General features: G+C 45.1%; 1 protein-coding gene across 1 annotated transcript in view; it reads right to left on the bottom strand.

The window, feature by feature from the left end:
• Positions 1-23,031, bottom strand: part of LOC121284659 (contactin-associated protein-like 5) — a 1,009,875-nt gene that overhangs the window by 422,870 nt on the left and 563,974 nt on the right. Inside the window, exon 12 of the mRNA XM_041200217.1 lies at positions 17,559-17,678. Within this exon, the coding sequence (XP_041056151.1) occupies positions 17,559-17,678 (120 nt within the window). The remainder of the gene's footprint in view (positions 1-17,558; positions 17,679-23,031) is intronic.

Consider the following 23,031-nt stretch of genomic DNA (forward strand, 5'->3'; position numbering starts at 1 on the left):
ACATTGTGTGTAAGGTAGAGGCATTTTAAGATCCATCAAGTGTGAGAAGCCTCCAGCTGTAAACCTAAAGTCTGTTTGCAAAGAAATGACTTGCAAGAAACCTCATTTTGAATTCGTAAGGTCAAATGTGCTTTGCCTGTGTTTTTAAAATAAATCTATGCATTTTACTTTGCCTTAATGGGGGTGTATATGAGAGTCAGATTCGTTAGGGGATTTTTGTAATTATTATAGCTGTAATTTTGTAGACTTATGTATGTGTTTACAATTTTCCTTGTATTAATAAATGTTTAATTTAGTTTTGGATAAAAAAAAACCTCTTTAGACTCAGTGATCTTATTACTACTGAATTCAAAGCCTGCATCTCGAAACATACAACTTGCATTGACAGTTATTACAGTTGTTTCAAGTTTCTCTCTGGGATTTGAGCAACTCAGCCTTTACCATCGGCTGTGTCATGATAATATTGCGAAGATTCATTAATTGAATTTAAATTCCACCAGCTGCCATGGTGGGACTTGAACCCATGCCCCCAGAGCATTAGCCTGGGCCTCTGGATTCTGAGGCCAGCGAGATAATCACTACATCACCTTCAGCCCAAATTAATAGCAAGTTTGCAGTCTGAAATCTCTGCAAAGGAAAGGAAAGCCTGATTTCAACATAGTCACAATACTGGGAGGAAGAGTAGATTCCAGAATAGCACATTTACAGTTTCAGAGCAACAAGGGATGAAAATTCACTAGAATACCGACCAAATGTGTGGCAACTAAAAGAGATTTTTCAGTGGGTAGGGCAGCTTCTCTATTGCATGATGATGAGTTTTCCTACCAAAGAGTGTGAGCAAGATGTTGTCTCAATATGGAAGCAATGCATATATAAATTTCAAAATTTGAGCAAAGGGCAAAATTGTTTCAGATTTGCGCTAAGTCCGGTCGTGGGAGTGAAAAATGCTGTTTTATCTGCCGGCCTCAATGGTGGGGTTTCGCGCCATATTGCCCCATTCCTGGTGGGTCCCTCCTGGTTAATAATGCATTCATGGGAAACACTCCAGATTGCTGTTGGGGTGGGCTTGGGCTTGCCCAATATGGCGTGACATCAGCGTTTCCATGCTCTGGGTGCCATGTTTAAAGCACACTAGAGCGCAGCCTACCTCATGTCTACAGACCAGGATGGCTTCAGGTGACAGACGGTCTCGAAAGCAAAGAAAACGGCAGCCCCCAAATTCAGTGACACCTTTCTGAGGTGCCTGCTGGACACAGTGGAAAGCCGCCACAATGTTCTCTACCCCCACTCTGGCCGCAGGGGGCCCAACAGAGTCACCAATCCGGCCTGAGAGGTGGTGGCAGTGGTGGTCAGTGCCACTGGAGCACAGAGGAGGTCAGGCATCCAGTGCAGGAAGAGGATGAATGATCTCTTCCATTCCACCAGAGTAAGTCAACCACCTCATCACTCTCAACTCACACACTCACAAACCCATCACACATCCACAGGGATCTCACACCTCAAGCGACAACACCACTAACTCTCACGCACACCCTCACATCTCCAACAGGCTCATATCCTCTGGAGCTCGTGTCCTCATCCACGCAAAACACAAACATTTCACGCAGCGCTATGCATCCTGCTCACACTATCTCCACCTGTTTGTATGCACCGGAAGCTGGTTCACAACAGCAGGGAGAGGTCCCAGACTGGGGGTGGAGTGGCCCACATTAGACCCCTCACTCACTTTGAGGAGTGTGCCATCGTGTTGACTGGCAAGGATGTGGACCATGCCTGTGGCGACAGTGAGGTTGGTGGCAAATACCCATATGAGGATCCTGCACCACACCATCCCTCTCTCAATGCATCTGTGAGTATTCTCTCTCCTGCTTTTGACTCTGCTGCCATGGACTAATTATCCATACTTTGGTTCACAGGGAGCTCTACCAAGTGACTGTCGCCCTCAACCAACCAGTCCCTCAGCTCCATCCATCTCCTCACCTCCAGCCAAGAGGACACCTCCTCCATTGAAGAGCTGGAAGTAAGCAGCCTGGAAGACCCATCGCAGCACTCACCCACATCCCCCACCAGCGCAGAGACACACACCTCGGTGGGACCGAGATCTAGAGCAGGCTCAGGTTCACAATCTGGTGGTCACCGCACTGACACATGTCTGCAGCAGGAGCAGGCAGGTTCATCGGAACTCACCAGCACTTGGAGGGCTGCTGGGGAAGAGGCATTTCTGAGGTCCGAGGCAGATGATGAACCTCTGGATTCGGCATTCCAACTCATCATAGAGAGTCAGCAGAAGGAGGGGAACATCATGCAGAGCTGTTGGAAGCCCTCAGCAGAGTGGTATGCAAGTCAGAGCAGTGTGTCTGCCTGGTTTCTGATAAAGTAGTGCTCACATGTGAGCGTATGGAGGTCTCCGTGGGAAGGATGGTAGACACCATGGAAACCCTGGTCCAGCAGAACGAGGAGATGCTCTCAGACCTGCACTCCATTTTGTAGCCAGGGGTGAGCCCCTGCATTGGCAACGCAAGAGGAAACGGGGCACCTCGACATCACTCCAGGTGCTCCTTCCCCTCAAGGAGTCAGGCCGGGGACCTCGGGTACCTGAAGGAAGGAAGAGCGGCAGCTGGACAACCCTGGGTCATCCTCTCTCTCTGAGTCCCCTTTTCCTGTCACTCCCCTCACACTCGTCCTCTGTCACCACAGAGGGAGCAGCTGGCCCACAGGAGGACAGTCAAAGCAAGCCGGGGCCCTCAAGTCCTTGGCTCTCCAGAGGACAACAAAGTCAGAGGCAACAGGGCCAATAATTGTACAGGCTGTCTCCGCCCCTGCTGCGGATGTCAGGGCAGCACCTAAAAGAAATGGTAAGTCTCATAAAGTTAAGAATTTCTGATCACAAGTGGTTGCACGGGTGGACACATTTTGCCACTTTATAATCTGAAAATATAGTCACTTTCACTCAATAATGTGTGTTGTTGTCTTTTGGATTCATTGACAGGCTTCGTGAGGCCTCCCACTGCATTCCCCACCCCTGCATTAGCAGTTCAGTTACATGCAGCTGAACCACGAGTGATTCTGGAGGGAGAAGTGTGTGTGTGTGTGGCAGGGCCTTTTGTAGCCTTGTGCAAGGACTCTCCCATGCACGCGGAGCCTTCATCCATCTCACTGCCCCGGTCATTTTCAATGCTGCTTGCTGGAGTTCTCTTTCATTTATCCATTTGAGCTGACCTGCATCTCCGCCCACCCTCTGGTGGTACTCCCATGCAGCACCTGTGCCCATCCAACACGAGGCTCCGTTCACTTTCGATTTTGATGACAATGAGTGCAGTCAAGCTTTTCGTCAGCCACCCCTTCCTTTCACCGACCCAGTTACTCATGTCCTTTCCCCCATCACTGTCAACCTCTCTGGTGTCACCTTCCACCTCCCCACCACCAAAATGTCCAGGTGAACGTGCACTTTCCCTACCTTCCTGAGAATCCCACCCCCAACCACACTGACCTACTCAACCTCCTCCATCCCACCCCCAGGGTCCGTGTCTGCCTCCGAGCCCCACCAACCACCCTTGCCATATTGTCTCCTTGCCTCACGCCATGACGCCTGACACTAATGGGGCTGGAAAATTCCGGCCAAATTCTCTCAGGAGTTGAATGAACTCTATTGTGACTGAAAAAAACACAGATTTTGACAACTTCTCTGTGGTTATGTAACTGTCTGTGGATTGTTCTGTTTTAGTTCAATTTAAGTTTTCTTTTAATTTGGGTTTAATGCAAAATTACTATAATAGATATTAGGACATAGTACCATTGAGATGTTGAAATGCTGTTTATCTGGCAAGTGAAATGCCAATCATCACTTTCTAGAATGATCTGCGCTATTTCGGATGCTACTAAAATGGCAAATTTCTCATAGTTCATTGGAAAGTTGACTGTAGTTGAAGCATTTACAAGACTTCAAACAAACAGGGAAAGGAAAAAAGAGACGTGAATGGCGCTCGTGCAATATGAGCTTCCATGCCTGCAAAGAGCACATATACAAAAAGTCCTAGGGCAGTCAGCAAATCACGATGGGGGTTAGTATTGAAGTACCTCAGATACATTATGTCGTTGGTGAACGGGTAAAGTATCAAAAGTGCCACGCTGGGGTGATCAGCAGACACCACAGCCAGTCGTTAATGGTAGACTGAGTGTGTCCCTTGCTGTAATGTGAAGTAAAACTGAAAAACATTGAAATTCCAGTAAGGTGAGATAGCTTGGGCTGTTAGTAAATGTGGAACAGGTTGGCCAACAACACTTTTGTAGCATGCACGAGTGGTCCTCCTTCACCTTAGTGGGCTGCAAGATTGAAATCGGGCATGTGCACTAACCATGACCCCATGAATAATATTAAATGCATTTAATACATGCCGAATATTTCATAACAAATTATAGAAAAGGTTTTCAGTTTCCTTCAGATTTGGAAGCTGTCGAGCACGTTGGAAAAGAACCTACCAGAAATTTTGCTACGTGAGAGGAATGGCGTGTTTCATTATGTCTCTTAACGTTGTACTTCTTTTGGAACTAACAAATAAGCAAAATGGCCTCCCTTTCCATTCAATAAAAAAATTATCCAGCTCCCAACTCTCTTTTATCATCCTGCCACCATTAACGATTTTCCTCTTTCTGGCTACTACTTCTTCCTCCGTACTTTTTGATTTTGTGCTTGATTCTCTTGAACACAAAGCGATCCATCATATAATTAGGGGCAAATTAAATTACTGGCAAAAGTAAGGTGAAAAAAACGCAACCTCCCATGTCCACCGGTGTCGTAACCAAGATGGTCTCCCAGGATAGGGCAACTTTGCTAACTGCGCTTGCATGCCCAGAATTTGCGGGGCTTGCCAATTGAACCATAGCAGCGCTTTGATTGGACGGAGAGGGAGCGCACGGCTCTCACAGTCAATGCTGTGTGCAATTAGCACGCGCCTCACTTCACGTGCCCTCGCTCTGCGGGCGTATCATTTTAGTAATACCGGTAGGCAAACAAGACTACGCGGACAGAAACCAGCAGAATCTGGAACCCTGCACATGGGAAATGGTTAACAAAATGTCTCACGAGCCACACTCAGAACCCTGATGGGCCGCATGCAGCCCCTGGGCCGCAGGTTACCCACTGTGGAATTGCTGGGTTTGGGAACAAAAAATTCAAATAAAATTACCTACCACAAACATATTTTTATTTCAGATTTATTTGCTCAGGGTTATTCCATTTCAGTTATTTTCCCAAAGACAACAACTCGAGATTGATTCCAGCAGTTTGAAATTTGATTTCTCTTTCAGACCATGAAGGAGCAGGAGATTTCCTTCAGGCCAATGTCAGCTCATACAAAAAACATGTCTACTGCTCTTTGGATCTCTCTTCGTGATGACATTTGAGGGTTTAGTTGCATAACCTTGCCACGGCCGTGGTCATTACCTTGCCTCAGCAGGAAACTCTGTGAGAAGTGAATGTCGACTCTGTTATCATCAGAATCATAAACAGGGGCCTCTGTATTTTCAGCCGCAACAAACTGCATTTATGTAGAGCCTGTTATGTAGTAAAATGTCCTAAGACACTTCACAGGAGCAGAATTTGGTACCAAGCCTCATACAGATGTGTTAGGTCAGGCGACCAAAAGCTTGGTCAGAGAGGTATGTTTCAAGGACCATCTTAGAGATGTAAAGAGGCAGAGAGGACAGGAAGGGAATTCCAGGGTAGAGGGCCTAGGCAGCTGAAGGCACTACAGCTTAATGGTGGAGCAATAAAGATCGCGCATATGGAAGAGGTCAGAATTGGACTACCAGAGAGATCTAGGACAGCATAGGAAGTTACATAAGTAGAGAGGGATGTGGCCAAGGAGGGATTTGAAAACAAGGATGGGAATTTTACAAAATATCGGATCAATGACTAGCTCAAAAAGCAAAGTGACCTCCAGTAATTGGAGCCCCAAAAATAACTTCAAACATTACTGAAACATTTTCAGTGCTGTTGTCTAGTCATTTGTCCCATCAATTGGTAGGAGCAGCTTTCATTTATTCCACAAAAAAGATTAATTACCACAGAAAAAAATGCTCTGGTACTGAATAATTTTCTGGGCCCGCCCTATTTAAAATCAGGCGTACGGAAAGTTAGATCAGGTTTTATCAGCCAATGAAAACAACAGGCTGCAAATTCTAGAAATGCTTAGCAGAAACTTCTTGAAGACTGAAAAACATAAATAGGAACAAATGAAATAGGAGCAGGAATTGGCTATTTGGCACCTTAAGCCTGCTCCGCCAATCAATATGATCATGGGTGATCTTCTAACTGAGATGCACCTTCTCAAAATGGCTGGCATTTTGTGCCCTCACCCATGGCGAGTTTGGTGATGGGTAGACAATCCCAGCACCTTCCTGCCTCCATCCTGATTAATTCCAGGGCAGGAAAGCCCGTGGACATTCTTCCCACCCTGCCATCAATTGAGGCCCTTAAGTCGGCAATTAACGCCCACTTGGAGGCCTCATCTCGTCGCCGCTGCTGTGAACCCAGTGGTGGGTGAGAGGGGGCCCACTGGGGAATATGACAAGCAAACCCTTTGTGTGTTTGCTTGCCAGATGTGCAGGAATGCATTGCTCAAAGGCATTCAAGGGGAAGCCCAAGGAACCTGGCATCAGAGCTGGGGGCGGGGAGGGCCTGCTGAAAGACAGGCCCCTGCCCTTGCTGCCATCATCCCTCCCCCCGCCCCCACAACTCGCTTCCCACCATTACTCACCTGTACTTCGGTCCATCATTCACCTGGTGAATGCAGTCCTGGCAGCAGCCACTGCCTCTTACAGTGGCGCCACTGAATACAGAGGAGCTGCTTGCCTCTGATTGGCTAGTAGCTCTTGGCGTGTGGGTTTTGTGCCACTGGGGACCTTGGTCCTGGGGGAAGGCCCACAGCTGGCATGTTAAATGCCTGAGTGGCACAAAATGCGGTGGGCCTTACCGATAAGTGACAACATGGGGCTCTCACTGCCTCTGCAGCCAGTGGCCAAGACTCTAATCGTCTTCAGAAACAGTCTCCACTGTTACCAAATCTCTTGATTCCCTTTGTTTCCAAAAATCAATCGACCTCTTATTTAAACTTATTCAATGAATGAGTATGCACAGCTCTCTGAGTGTACAGAATTCCAACGATTCACAACCCTTCTGAAGACCTTCTGAATATGTCAAGATCTTTAGGTGCAAGTGAATTAAATAAAAGGAGGCTACGTTCCTATTTCACTGTCCTCCTTCCATTTTCTTTCATCTTTGGAGATGCACTGCCATGCACAACCAATGGTCTCCCACCGATCCTGTGAGCAAATACACAATCTATTATAGTTCATCAGGCTTCATCCACCCTCTCGTGCTGAATAATCCATTGCAACTGAGGCAATGATGGGACGTTACAAAGAACCCCAGCACCCCTGGGTAAGGGTGAGGGATTTCAGTTCTGTGAAGAAACTCCAGAAACTGGAATTGTCCCTCTTAGAGCAGAGGAGGTTCATGGGATGGGCGCTAGGCCAGTATTTATTGTGCTTGAGAGCTTGAGTGGCTTGCTAGGCCATTTCAGAGGGCATTTAAGAGTCAACCACATTGCTTTAGATCAGGAGTCACATGTAGGCCAGACCAGGTGAGGGCAGCAGATTTCCTTCCCTAAAGGACATTAGCGAACCACTTGGGTTTTGAAGGCAATTAACAATGATTTCATGGTCAAATTCCGGATTTTTTTAATTGAATTCAGATTTCACCATTGTTCCTGGGTCCCCAGAGCATTCTCCTGGGTCTCTGGCTTAGTGGTCCAGTGACAATACCACTACACCATTGCCTTCCCTAATAGAGGCATTCAAATTATAAGGAGCATTGATCAAGGAGGTGGGGAGAACCTCTTTCCACTGACATGGGGGTTGGTCAGCAGGCGACACTTTGAGAGGTAGGAAGGCTATAATTTGCACCAATCAGAGCTGACCAGTGGGAAGAAATGTACAAGAAGTCTTATGACTTGAAAAAGCAGGGATAGTATAGAGCAAAAAATAGCATCTTGCCCTAATATCAACATTAAGAGGATATATGAAATATATTTTTAAATATTATGTTTAATTCCACAGAGCTCTTTTGTCTAAAAGGTATGTTGGGCTGCTTTTTTTAAATAAGAATTTAATTTTGATTGGCTGATGTTGAAGCTGAGGTGCGACAGGCACTTCCAGTTGCCCTCGTGATGCCTCCTTGACCTGGTGGTATTTCTGGCTCCAGAATTACCACAGGGCAAGTGTGCTTCTCCAACCTCTGATAACAAGTTGTGCCTGTCAGAGGTTGGCAAAGTGTTGAGGGATGGAAGAGAAAGTCAGTGCTTTGCAAATCATTCCTAATAGGGGCTGTACATGGCATCTGCAAAACCTCTTCTTTTGGTTTTGCCTCAGTGTCCCTCCACTAACCTTTGACTGTCAGATGCTAGCATCCACAGACAAACCCTTTCTCTTGCAGTGCAAATGGCTGGAACAAATTGTGGAAAACTCTACTGAGCCAAAAAAAAACCTAGCTCAATGCCTTAAAATCTGCAGTTCACTCCCTAAGCCTCTCCACTCCTTTAAGCCACCTATTGCTATCCTAATATCACCCCATATGATGCAGTTTCAAATTTTGTTTGATTTTGCTCCAGTGAAACACTTTGGGACATTTCACTCTATTAAAGGAGCTATACAAATGCAAGTTGTTGTTGGTGAAAACCAGGTTGTTGTTTAACAAATCAGTAATGAGCATCTTGTCTCCTTTTTGATAGGCTCACTTTTCCACACACATTTTAGCATCAAAACAAGTGTAGAAATCACCCTGTTAATATTTAATACCAGTCTTCTCCTTGTTTACTGATATATATATACATATACACACATATATAGATTCTGTTACTGCACTAGGATACAAACGGCTCGTGGTTATGTTACTGGACCCGTAATCCAGACTAATCCTTGACTATTAATCCACATAAAGTAAATTCAAATCCCACCATGGCAGTTTGAGGATCTGAATTCAGTTTTATTTAAAGTCTAGAAAGTAACTTAAGGCCACAAAGCTTTTGGATTGTCATGGGGAAATATAAGGAGGCCTACCATCCTTAGCCAGAGTGGCCTGATTGTGACTCTAGTCCTACACCAACACTGTTGACTCTTAATTACTCTCAATTGCATTGTCACTTTCTCAAGATAACTAGGGAAGTGTAAGCCAATGTATTATTTACTTTATTTTAACATATTAATTAGTTTTAAACTATATAACTGTTTCTTTATTTCTTCTATATTAATTAATGTTGACCAGTTGTGGTGTAACCCTATGTGTGCAGTCTGTCTCGTGGTAATAACATGGAACAGAAAGAAGAACTCAGACCGAAGATATCTGAAGGACTGTACTGAACTGCACTGTGGGCTCAAAACCCAAAGCATGATGGTCAGTTTAGTCAAGCCAAAGCCTTGCCTGAATTAGCAAGATCGGCAAAATGAATCAAACTATGCAGGAGAAAGATGGACCCCTTTTGTGCTCATTAGAGGTAATAAATGAGTCTGTCTGTACCAGCCTGAGGAAAGATAACAATATCAGAGATAACAAAGTGGAGTCAGGCTGGTTCTATTCCTTCAAGCATGACCTTGTGAGAGACCCAGGACATGAGAACAGGGGAAAAAACACTGATGTAATTGAAAACCAATTAAAAGCAGGTATTGCCTTATAGGGCACAGGGCCATAGGAAAAGAAAATGTATAAAGAAAGAGTCCACACACACATATTTGTTGCAGTGGTTTAGAGTGATTTGGTCAATCGCTTAGAAGACGTGCATGGAGGATTTCTCATTGGATACAGCACTGAGACAGACTCCAGCTCACAGGGAAGCTAAGCAATCGGTATTATCATGAGTGATTACGATTGCTTAGTGGTTTAATAAAGCTGTATCACCTTTGGTGGAACCTCATCCAAGTTGTGTGTCATTGATATCCAGGGTAGAAACAGAATAACCTTTAGACCAGGAGGGGGGTCTAACAAATGGGAAATAAACATTTGCTTTGCGAGCAATGCCCACGTTCCAAAAATGAGTTAAAACAAAACTCTCATAGGAAACTGCAGCCATAAGAGATGGGAAAATAAAAGGATGGGAAACGTAATTCAGAGGATTTTACTTTAGTTTAATGGAGAATGTAGTTGCAGTGATAAGTCTGGACTGCATTCTTGGGAGAAAGGAACAAACATAAGAAATAGAAGCCGGAGTAGGCTATTTGGCCCCTCGAGTTGGCTTCATGCAATAAGATCATGGCTGATCTGATCATGGCCTTAGTTCTATTATCCTGCCAGTCCCCGATGACCCTTGGCTCCCTTGTTGATCAAGAATCTGTCTAGCTCAGTCTTGAATATATTCAATGACCCAGCCTCCACTACTTTCTGTGGAAGAGAATTATAAAGATTAACAACCCTCTGGGAGTAGAAATTTCTCCTCATTTCCATCTTAAATAGGAGACCCCTTATTTTGAAACTGTGCCCCCTAGCTCTAGATTTCCCCATGAGGTGAAATATCCTCTCAACAGACACCCTGTCAAGCACCTTCAGAACCTTATGCTTCAATAAGATCACTTCTCATTCTTCTAGACTCCAATGAGGATAGGTCCAAACTGCTCAACATTCCCTTATGAGACAGCCCCTTCATCCCAGGATTTAGTGTAGTGAACCTTTTCTGAACTGCTTCCAATGTAAGTGTGAGCTGACCAAGCTGGCTGAATCCTGAAGGACATATCTGCCAGACTGAGTCTTCGGCAGGTGGTGAGGGAACACACAAGAGGGAAAAACCTACTTCACCTCATTCTCACCAATTTACCTGTCGCAGATGCATCTGTCCATGACAGTATTGGTAGAAGTGACCATCACGCCATCCTTGTGGAGACCAAATCCCATCTTCACATTGAAAATGCTCTCTATTGTGGTGTGTGGCACTACCACCGTGCTTAATGGGATAGGTTTCGAACAGATTTTTCAACTCAAGGCTGGGCATCCATGAGGCGCTGTGGGTCAGCAACAGCAGCAGAATTGTACTCAAACACAATCTGTAACCTCATGGCCCGGCATATCCCCCACTCTATCATTACTATCAAACCAATGGATCAACTCTGGTTCAACGAAGAGTGCAGGAGGGAATGCCAGGAGCAGCACAAGGCATATCTAAAAATGAGGCGTCAACCTGGTGAAGCTACAATGAAGGATTGCTTGCATGCCAAACAGCAGAACAATTTGTGATAGACAGAGCTAAGCAACAGATCAGATCTAAGCTCTGCAATTCTGCCACATCCAGTCATGAATGGCGTTGGACAATTAAACAACTCACTGGAGGAGGAGGCTCCACAAATATCACCATCCTCAATGATGGAGGAGCTCAGCAGATCAGTGCAAAAGATAAGGCTGAAGCATTTGCTACAATCTTCAGCCACGAGTGCCGAGTGGATGATCCATCTTGGCCTCCTCCTAAGGTCCCCAGCACCGCAGATGCCCGTCTTCAGCCAATTCGATTCACTCCAAATGATATCAAGAAATGGCCAAAGGCACTGGATACTGCAAAGGCTATGGGCTCCGCCAATATTCTGGCAACAGCAGTCCAAACTTGTGCTCCAGAATGAGCTGCATCCCTAGCCAAGTTGTTACTGTGCAGCTACAACACTGGCACCCAATCAGCAATGTGGAAATTGCCCAGCTATATCCCATCCACAAAAAGCAGGACAAAACCAAACTGGCTACCTAACGCCCCATCAGTCTACTCTGGATCACCAGCAAAGTACTGGCAAGTGCCTTCAACAGTGCTGTCAAGCGGCACTTAGTCAGCAATCACCTGCTCTCTGACGCTCAATTGGGGATCCGTCAAGGCCACTCAGCTTCTGACCTCATTACAGTCTTAGTCCCAACATGGACAAAAGACCTAAACTCGAGAGGTGAGATGAGAGTGAATGCCCTTGACATCAAGGCTGCATTTGACTGTGTATGACATCAAGGAGCCCTAGCAAAACTGGAGTCAATGGGAATCAGGGGGATAACTCTCCGTTGGCTGGAGTCATGTCTAGCACAAAGGAAGATGGTTGTGGTTGTTGGAAGTCAGTCATCTCAGTTCCAGGACATCACTGCAGGAGTTCCTCAAGGTAGTGTCCTCGGCCCAACCATCCTCACCTGCTTCATCAATGACCTTTCCTTCAGCATAAGGTCAGAAGTGGGGATGCTCACTGATGATTGCACAATGTTCAGCACCATTCACAACTCCTCAGATACTGACGCAGTCCATGTCCAAATGCAGGAAGACCTGGACAATATCCAGGATTGAGTTGATAAGTTACAGGTAACATTCGCACCACACAAATGCCAGGCAATGACCATCTCCAACAAGAGAGAATCTAACCATAATCCCTTGACATTCAATGGCATTACCATCAATCAATCCTGCATTATCAATATCCTTGGATTTACTATTGACTAAAAATTGAACCGAGCTAGCCATACAAATGCTGTGGTTACAAAATCAGGTCAGAGGCTGGGAATTTTGCAGAGAGTAACTCACCTCCTGACTTCCCAAAGCCTCTCCATCTGCAAGACACATGTCAGGGATGTGATGGAATCCTCTCCACTTTCCTGGATGAATGAAGCTCCAACAACACTCAAGAAGCTTGACACCATCCAGGACAAAGCAGTCTGATTGATTGGCACCCCATCCACCACCTTAAACATTCACTCCCTCCACCACTGATGCACAGTGGCAGCAGTGTGCACCATCTACAAGCTGCACTTTAGCAACTCACCAAGGCTCCTTCAACAGCACCTCTACCACCTCAAAGGAGAAGGGCAGCAGATGCAAGCGAACACCACCACCTGCAAGTTCCTGTCCAAGACACACACCATCCAGACTTGGAACAATAATGCTGTTCCTTCACTGTCAATGGGTCAAAATCCTGGAACTCCCTAACAGCACTGTGTTTGTACTTACCCCACATGGACTGCAGTAGTTCACCACCACCTTCTCAAAGGCAATTAGGGATGGGTAATAAATGTTGGCCCAGACAGTGACACCCACATCTCTTGAAAGAATAAGTAGAAAGAATCTTTGACTTCCCTGTTGCTCAAGAATCTGCCTAACTCGCTCTTTAATATATTCAATCATCTGGGGTCTGTGGAAGAGGATTCTGAAGATTAACAACCCTCCGAGAGAAGAAATTCCTTCTCATCTCCTTCTTAAATGGGAGACCCTTTATTTTGAAACTGTTCACCTTAGTTCAAGATTCTCCCACGAGGTGAAACATACTCTCAGCATCTACCCTTTCAAGCCCCCTCAGAATCTTACATGTTTCAATAAGATCACTTCTTATTCTTCGAAACTCCAATGAATACAGATTCAACCTGCTCAATCTTTCCTTATGAGACAACCACATTGCCTCAGGATTTGACCTAGAGAACCTTTTCTGAACTGCTTTCAAATGTAAGTATATCCTTCCTTAAATAAGGAGACCAAAACTGTCCAGAGTACTGCAGGTGTAGTCTCACCAATGCCCTGTACAGCTGTACACAGGCTTCTCTATTTGTATACTTCATTTTCCTTGCAGCAAAGGCCAAAAAGATAATTTTAATTAACCCAACTTTAGGTGGCCGTAAACAATGTTTACCCTAGCTGCCAAAAGCAGAAAGACAGATGTCATTCTCTCATGAAAACAAAATCTGGAATTAGATGTCTAATGATGACCATGAAACCATTGTTGGTTGTTGTAAAAACCCACCTGGGTCACCAATGTCCTTTAGGGAAGGAAATCTAATGTCCTTACCTGGTCTGGCCTACATGTGACTCCAGGCCCACAGCAATGTGGTTGACTCTTAAAAAATGCCTTCTGAATAAGGGCAATTAGGGATGGGCAATAAATGCTGGCCTGGCCAGCGACGCCCACATCTCATGAACAAATCTTTTAAAAATTGTCACCCTTCACTTTGACGAGTGTAAAAGGTACAAATGGGATCTTTTCATTTTCATCCCCATGAGGATTAAGATTGCAGAACCATCTCGACTCAGATCATATGATGTCACACTGACATTGCCTGTCACGCTTGCTGCTTTTCACGTGCAATGAGACAATATAAAGCATTCAGATATTAGATTAATTCTCTATTGCTATGTCTGTTCAGTCCTTTCTGTGCAGTCACAAAACAGCCTTAAAATAACAATAGGTCACAGAAAATTGAGGGAAAGATTACATTGCTGACATCATGTGGATGTGTAATGTTGCCTTGTTGTTTGAAGAACTAAATTAAATAGTATATTTTTTATCTATTAGTCTGTAGAACTTTTCTTTTTAACATTATTGTGCTATCGCCAGAGTGAGGAAATATATCTTGGTTTGATTAATTGAGCCAGCGCTGCAGTTGAATAAATGCTTCCCTTTGACTTGCCTTTAATGAACATTTTGTTTTGATGCCATTTCTTTGATGGCTCATTTCTGATTTTTCTCTTGGAGCTGCTAATGCTAAAATAGCTCCTGATCTGGAGCATTCTCATCAAATCTTGGCATGGAGGATATCAACAGTAAAGCTTATGAGGGAAAGTTATCAGAGGAATATCACGTCAAGCCCTTAAAGGCACAGGTTCATTCCGAAGCAGAATATTTTTGTTATTCTGGAACTAAGAATGATGGATTTGGAGAGGAACACAAGAAAAAGGAGCAAGAATGGACCATATAACGCATTGAGCATTCAATACACTCCTGGTTGATCTTGGGTTTCAACTCCATTTGCCTGCCCGCTTCATTACTCCATGATCAAAATGCCAGCTGATATTCAGTGTGCGGACTCAAGCTGGCCAAAGGAGTGAATTACCCATTATGAAATGGCTCCAACTCATTATTGCAAACTGTGCAGTGGGCATAAGGGCAACAATCGTACGGCCAAACTAATAGAAGACAGAGAGTTGGGATAAGGGGGACGTTTTCAGGATGACAGCCTGTAACTAGCGAAGTGCCGCAGGGATCAGTGGTGGGGCCACAATTATTTACAATATATATTAGTGACTTGGATGAGGGAAGTGAATGTACTATCACCAAGTTTGCAGATGACATGAAAATAGGTGGGAGGGCAAGCGGTGAGGGAGACACAAAGAGCCTACAGAGGGATATGGACAGGTTAAATAAATGGGCAAAAACTTGGCAGAGGGAATATAATGTGGGAAAGTGTGAAGTTGTGCACTTTGGCAGGAAGAATAGAGGAGCTGAATATTATCTAAATGGAGAAAGACTGCAGAAAGTGGCAGCACAGAGGGATTTGGGGGTCCTCATGCATGAATCACAAATAAACTAGCATACAAGTTCAGCAGGTAATAGTAAAGGCAAATGGAATGTTGGCCTTTATTTCAAAGGGGATGGTGTATAAAAATAGGGAAGGCTTGCTAAAACTATACAAGGCACTAGTTAGACCACACCTAGAATACTGTGAACAGTTTTGGTCCCTGTATCTAAGAAAATATATACTGGCATAGGAGGCAGCCCAGAGAAGGTTTACTAAGTTGATCCCTGGTGTGGAGGGATTTTCTTATGAGGAGAGGTTGAGTAGGTTGGGCCTGCACTGATTGGAGTTTAGAAAAATGGGAGGCGACCATATTGGAACATATAAGATTCTTAGGGGGTTTGACAGGGTAGATGCTGAGAGGTTGTTTTCCCTTGTGGGAGAGTCTAGGGCCAAAGGGCATAATCTCAGAATAAGGGGTTGCCTATTTAAAACAGAGATGAGGAGGAATTTCTTCTGTCAGAGAGTAGTGAACCTGTGGAATTCTTTATCGCAGACGGCTGAAGAGGCAGGATCGTTAAGTATATGCAAGGCTGAGACAGACAGATTTTTAATCAGTAAGGGAGACAAGGATTGTGGGGAAAAGGCAGGAAAGTGGAGTTGAGGATTATCAGATTAGTCATGATCTTATTGAATGACGGAGCAGACTCGATGGGCCAAATGGCCTACTTCTGCTCCTATATCTTATGGTCTTATGGAACCCATTGTTTATTTCTAGATCCCCAGTTGTGTTGCTCACAGTTGGTCTCCAGAGAACCAGTGTATATTCCCTTCCTCCCCCTGCGACATGCAATAGTCTCCATGCCGTTCTTGCACTCTCACTAAAGTTCTCCTGTGCCATTCACTGATGCCAAGCGCTTAACAGTTGGGCAAGCAGTTGTCTCTGGGAAGTGAGATAGAACAATGCTGGTAATGGCAGATGCATGAAGAGGGATGGGGATCATAATTCAGCATTATTTCTTGATGGTTTGAGTGAAAAACAATCTTTGCCCTGGCTAAGTTGCACGTTCTTTATTGCCCCACTCCAATGCCTTGCCTGGCTTTCTTCTTTGCAGCCTTAGTCCAATCCCCCGCCCTCCCCATCCATCCCTTTCCCCATGCTTTGTTGCACTGATTCCTCCTCTTCCCACAACCATCTCATTCATTTCCAATGTCACTTTTGCTGTTCCACCCTCTCCTTTCCCAGCCGTTTCCTATCATCGCTTCCCTACTTTACCTTACTCTCCAATGCTAACATCCTACTGCCACCTTCCCCACTCTTCCGAGCTTTCTATTTTACATTTCACCAGTTCTTGCCTCTATGTGTTCAAAGGTGGTCATTCTTTACCCACATGGGGAGTGAGTGGGGAAGTGGAGTTGAGACAAAAGACAAAACCAGTCGTGATCATATTGAATGGTGGAGCAGGCTTGAAGTGCCTTAAGGTCTATTTCTACTCCTGCCACTATTTTTAAATTCTTATGTCCTGGGCCATACACAGTAAAAGGAATTGGAAATTAATGAGTATAAACTGATGGATTGGGGTTGGGGGTCTTTGAAGGACAGCTGAAACACAGTGCTGATCGTGTAGGGGTAAGGGAGACTCTTATGTGTGCAGGTTGCTAGAGTAAAGAAAGGACAGGGAGATGTTGCACACTGGCTGGAGGCAAGGGGTGTCTAAAACTTGGTTCCAAAAGGCAAGGGGTGGCAAGGGCTCCACCTTCGCACACTATCCCTATATCCCTTCATACCCAAAATTATGACACAGGACATAAGCATGACAAACAGAAAGTGCATGTTAGGCACATGATATAGCTCATTCAATGCTCAGATTAAAATGTGGCATACATTATCATTACACACAACTTTCACAGGCACACAACAAATTGGTTCATAGATCATTCACTGTTACTGTTACTGGGTCAAAGTCCTGGAGCTCCCTCCCTAATAGCACTGTGGATGTACCTACACCACATTGACTGCAGCTGGTCAAAAAGGCAGCTCACCACCACCTTCTCAAGGGCAATTAGGGATGGGCAATAAATGCTGGCCTATCCAACGATGCCCAACAACCCGTGAATGAATTTTTAAAAATCATAACCATTTGTAACTGCAGTGATGCTGTTTTTTTGGAATTTTGCATTTGCATATGATTCAGTCAAAGGATCAACATTTATCAGCATTATAAACCTTGTTACTATAAATATGCTTTGGTCTGATTGCAAGTAAAAAGTGCCAGCTCACCTGTCATGTTACAGTACACAAGAAGAGGTTTCAGTGAGCCACTGCCATCCGGATCAATAGAGAAGAAGTCTGACATCTGCCCTTTGTGCCTGTACGCTTCACAAGACTTTTCATACAAGGCTATAAAAACAAAATGAGAGAAATAAAATGAAAAATGTCTAAGAAACTGACTCCATCTCATTAAGGAAACAAAGGATGAGGAGTTGTATTTTATTCCTCCCCCCATGATGTGTTAGGTGACGGGGGGGGCGGGGGGGGGCGGTGGCATTTAATCAGACAAGAGGGTGGCAGGTGGGGATCCCACCACCTTACCGCCTCCACCCAGGTCAATCCGTGGTGGGAAGGACAGCCTTCCTGTGCCACCACCAACTGAGGCTGTCAAGTGGGCAATTAATGCTTGTCACCATGTGGGGAGCACAACAAGTGTGGTCTCTCGAGGGGGCTTCCTCATCCAAAGGCACTCAGTGCCTGGTAGAGGGAGCCAGCTTTGGGGAAGGGGGAGGCGCTGCTGAGAGGCACCCCCTTAACCTTGCTGCCAAACACCCTGCACCCCACCTCCCCCACACCGCCCCCCCACCACCCCCCTCCACCCCACCCCACCCCATGAAACCCCTCCTGCCATCACTTACCTCTAGCCTGGGTCACTCCGTGATCCTGGGTCACTTTGGCGGTTGTATTTCCTGCAACAGCCACCATCTCCCCAGTGTGGCTGCTGAACAAAGGAGCTGCCAGCCTCTGATTGGCTGGAAGCTCTCAGTGGGCAGAACTTCCCACCACTGATCCCATGGAAAGCCCGCCGATTGCCTGTTAATTGCCTGATTGGATCGTAATTTCAGCGGGCCTTCCCCACAGGAGGTAACTCAGGCCTCTCGCTAGTTCTCCAGCCCAGCAGCCGAAACCCCTGTCATCCCATAAAATGTACCCAAGGTGTTCTCACCAGTGGCTGGACAGAGGAAACAGCTCCCCTCGTGGTCCAGAAGGTAATCGCAATAAGCAAAGTGGCTCTGAAACACAGTGACCACAGCAAGTGCTCAGGTTTGAACCCTGCTCTGATTATGAGTTGTGCTGGTTAGTAAAAGAGAATGAAATTTGTAGAAGAGAATGAACTTCATCAGAGTTTCATCGGCATTTAGCAGGTCATCAACCAGAAATGTTATCACTGTTTTTCTCTCTCTACAAACGCTGCCAAACAGTGTTTCCAGCAGTTTCTGCTTTTATTTCAGATTTCCAGCATCCACTGTATTTTGTTCTTTTCATTTGTATTTATATAGTGCCCTTCTTGCCCTTAGGGCATTCCAAAGTGTTTCACTTTGAAGTACTTTTGAAGTGTAGTCACTGTCGCATTAGTATGAACATTTGTGCAGACCATGGCTCCACAAAAAATATGAAGATAAATGACCAGATATTCTGTTTTATTGATGTTGCTGGAAGGGTAAATATTGACCAGCACACGGGGGAGAACTCCCCTACTCTTCTTCAAATAGTGTTGTGGAATCTTCTATATCCGCCTGAGAGAACGACAGGACCTCAGTTTAACATCTCACCCAGAAGACAGCAGTGCAGCATTCCCTTGACATTGCACTGAATTCTCAGCCCACATCACATGCTCAAGTCTCTTGATCTCATAACCTTCTGACTCAAGAGGCAAAAGTGCTACAACTGAGGCAAAGCTGACACGGTTCTGGAGGAGAGTCATACTGGATTTGAAACGTTGGAACATGAGAGAAGCAGATTTGTTGCTGACATACAGCAGGTTGTGGATGAAGAAGGTAAATGTAATGTGATTATAGCCTAGTCCTGCATATTCAATGCACAATCTTCAAGCTTGCTCATGATTGTGTGTCAAAAGCAGGAGATAAACCGAATAATGATTTCACTCGAGCCTCAAAAATCTAAAATCAAAGTAGCATTAGGTGGAATGAAGCCTATTGGGCCATTAAAGTAATAATTAACTTCAATTTTTCGCTGCCCATCTAACCCCACAGTTGGCAAACAGGCAAAAAGGCCAAGCGGCCTTTGGAATTTTTAGGAAACCTCATCCACAGGCGGGATGAGGTTTCCAACAGCAAATAAAAACCATGGAAACATAGGGGGGGGGACACGCTTTTAACATTTTTAAAATCTTTCCCTTTTTATTTTCGAAAATCTTCATCTCTCTGAGGCAGCTCTGCGCCTCAGGGAGATTTTCCTGTGCGCAAGTATGTGCATGTGCAAACTTCCACACTCGCCCTCCTAACCCCCTCCCCCTCACACAGACAGCACTGAGTGTTGCAGCGAGCGTTTCATGCTCGGTGAGGCTTATATGGCCCGCCAGCGTGAAATCTCGGTCGCGGCCCGAGCGCAGGCGGCGGTCAGCTTCCTGGCCGCTCCCGCCCACCCCTGCTGAGCCCACCCGACGAAGACAAAATCCTGGTCCATGAGATTGACTTTGACATGAGTGTATATGTTATGTATTTGTACTTTAAACTGCACTGAAGTAAACTTTGCTAAGCTCGCTGCTTATTCCAATGATTGGAAGGGCTTATTTGCTTTAGCAGTCCTTTTTTGTAAGCAACAGTATAAATTTACGTGAAAATGGCAATTCTTCAGCATTGATTCCATTGTGAATCCAATGAGCAAAAAGCAAATCATTTGTTCATTTACAGGTTTACATGTTGCATGCAATACACAGGGGAGGTTCCCTGACTGATATATTTTGAGGATAAAGCACTTTTCAGCTGACTGGGCTTGTTGCAGGCTGAAACATTTAAAGGAAAAGTGCACTTTACAGAGAGTACTTTTTGTTCAAGCTCATTCACAGGATTTTGGGCTCCCAGGCAAGGCTGGTATTTATTGCTCACATCTAGTTCACCTCGAGAAGGCGGGTCGCCTTCTTGAGCCCTTGTAAGCCCATGTGGGTGGAGGTGCTCTCAACGTGGTGTTAAGTAGGGAGTTCCAGAAATGCATCCCTGAGGAAGACCTGCAGTGATAGCCTGTTTCTGGGACTCTAGCAATCACATCCATTTCCTTTTGTACCGCCTAGGACCCCAGCCATCCAACCTCTCCCCACTCCACCCCAACCCCCACCGGCCCCCAGCTAATCCCCGCAAACTTCAGTTTTTATCTGGTTCCTTAGCTGTCACCCTTTGTGAAACACCGCTTTGACGTGAAGGGCCGTCACTCTCACCTCCTCTCTGGAGTTCAGAACTTGTGCCCACGTTTACATCAAGGCTACAATGAAATATGAAACTGAGCAACTCAAGCAGAACCCAAATGGGACAATGTCAATATAAGAAACATACTCTTTGATTTCTTTATTGGAGATCATTTAAGGATTTCTTTTATTCTCTGTTGCTATGGTGATGTCATTTAAGGGAAGATGCTTCCTCCAGCCCTCAGCAATTAGTCCAAAGTTAACTAATGTGTAAAAGCAATGGTAATACAGAAAGCACGGAAGACTCTAGTGTGATTGTACCAAAGTTGCCTCCTTTCCTAAAGGTGACATTGTGAAAAAAATTCAAGTTCTTTTTTAAACTAACATATATGTCCTTGCACTTAAGCATTTCGGCTGTAACTTGGAAGGAAAGTGCACCCCGTAGGCTTTTATCCCTATCTTCAAAAAGGGCCTGTTGCATATCTCTATGTAATTTCTTTTATTTCCACACGGCATAAATTGAAAGCTATTCTCTATCACCGTGAAGCTGAATGCTGATAGTGCATTCAAAATTAACGCTAGACTTCTGACACGTTCTGGAACTGAGCCAAGAAATGTCAAATCCACTCCATGAAGTCACATTAGATAAGGCAGCAAAAATAAAATGAAGTTCGCACATCAACATATCTGTGAAGTTCTGCCCAGGACCCTTCTGATGCTCTGATCAAAAGCTATCCTTTTTTATTAGATGCCACAGTAACATTTTCAAAATAGGATGCCACGGTATGACTTAATGAAAATTACAGAGAGAAAGCTGCAAGGGACTCCAGATTCTAACGAAAGCCAGAAGTATCATAATAGTCGCACTTTTTTCTGGGATCTCTTTTCCAGCACTGTACCGCTGCTGTTGCCATGGCCCCACTTTTAACTGTCCTTGCTTGGCGAACACTGGATGCCAGCAGCTAAAATAAGGTGAGCAACTCACCCCTTCCGATCCCACGACCTTCCCACCATGTCCCGATGTTATAGTCTGCTCTTTTGAGCCGGCTCCCACAGGATGTCAGTAGGGTGCACTTTAAACACGTAGATCAAGTGCGATGAGGTCCAAGGGTTACATAGGATATAAAGCACAGAAACAGACCATCTGGCCCAACTGGTCAGTGCTGGTGTTTGTGCTCCGCTCCAGCCTCGTCCCACCTTTTCGCAACCAAACCTATGATCTTAACCCTCTATTCCCTTCTCCCTCAAGTGCTTGTCAAGCTTGCCCTTAAATGCATCTATGCCATTCACTGCAACCACTCATCATTTTTTTCTTTATTCTTTCAATGGATGTGGGCATCACTGGCAAGGTCAGCATTTGTTGCCTGTTCCTGAGTGAACTGATGGCAGTTAAGAGACAACCACATTGCTGCAGATCTGGAGTCACATGTAGGCCAGACAAGGCAGGGACTGCAGATTTCCTTCCCTAAGGGACATTAATGAACTAGATAGGTTTTTACAACAATCCATGTGTAGCGAGTTCCACATTTTCATCATTCCCTATTGATAATTGACCCTTGATAACTATCTTATATTGATGGCCTCTAGTTATTCCCTTCCCCACCAGAGGAACCATACCATCAAGACTTGATCTACTTAATCAGTTGAAGGCTTGAGTGGAGAAGTGGTCATGGAATTCCCCCATGTCCCTATGTTCTGGAGTTTGGAAGAATGAGAGGTGATCTCATCGAAACATACAAGATTCTGAATGGGGCTTTACAGGGTGGGTGATGAGAGACACTTTCCACTTGTCAGGGGATCCAAAGCACAAAGGAACGGTTTCAGGATAAGGGGCTGATCATTTAGGACTGAGATGAAGAGAAATTACTTCAATCAAAGGTTGTGAATCTTTGGAATCCTCTACCCCAAAGGGTTGTGGATACTCCATACATTCAAGGCTGGGGATTTTTGGTCTCAGGGAATCATGGGATATGGGGATTGGGCAGGAAAATGGAGTTGAAACCCAAGATCAGCCATGATGGGCCATTTAGTCTACTACTGCTCCTATTTATTGTGTTCTCAGCTTTACTGGGCTCTTCAGCTGGACGCTTCCCATGTTCTCCCCACCCCATTGAAAATTGTGCCCATAATTGCTCAGCTGCCCTGTCTTAATCAGGGTGTCTCAACATTGAATAACACCATTCAGAAATCTCAAAGCATCCGCTCGACTTCCCCATCTGCCAAAATTCAATTTATTGACACGTTCCGTGGAAAGTAATGCTCCAGGTCCAAGCAGCTACCTATTCAAAACTACATTCTTTAAAGACTTTGCAAGTTTGGAGATGAGGCTGTATTCATTTC

The sequence above is a fragment of the Carcharodon carcharias genome, chromosome 12 (assembly GCF_017639515.1).
Source record: "Carcharodon carcharias isolate sCarCar2 chromosome 12, sCarCar2.pri, whole genome shotgun sequence".
Taxonomy (NCBI): Eukaryota; Metazoa; Chordata; class Chondrichthyes; order Lamniformes; family Lamnidae; genus Carcharodon; species Carcharodon carcharias.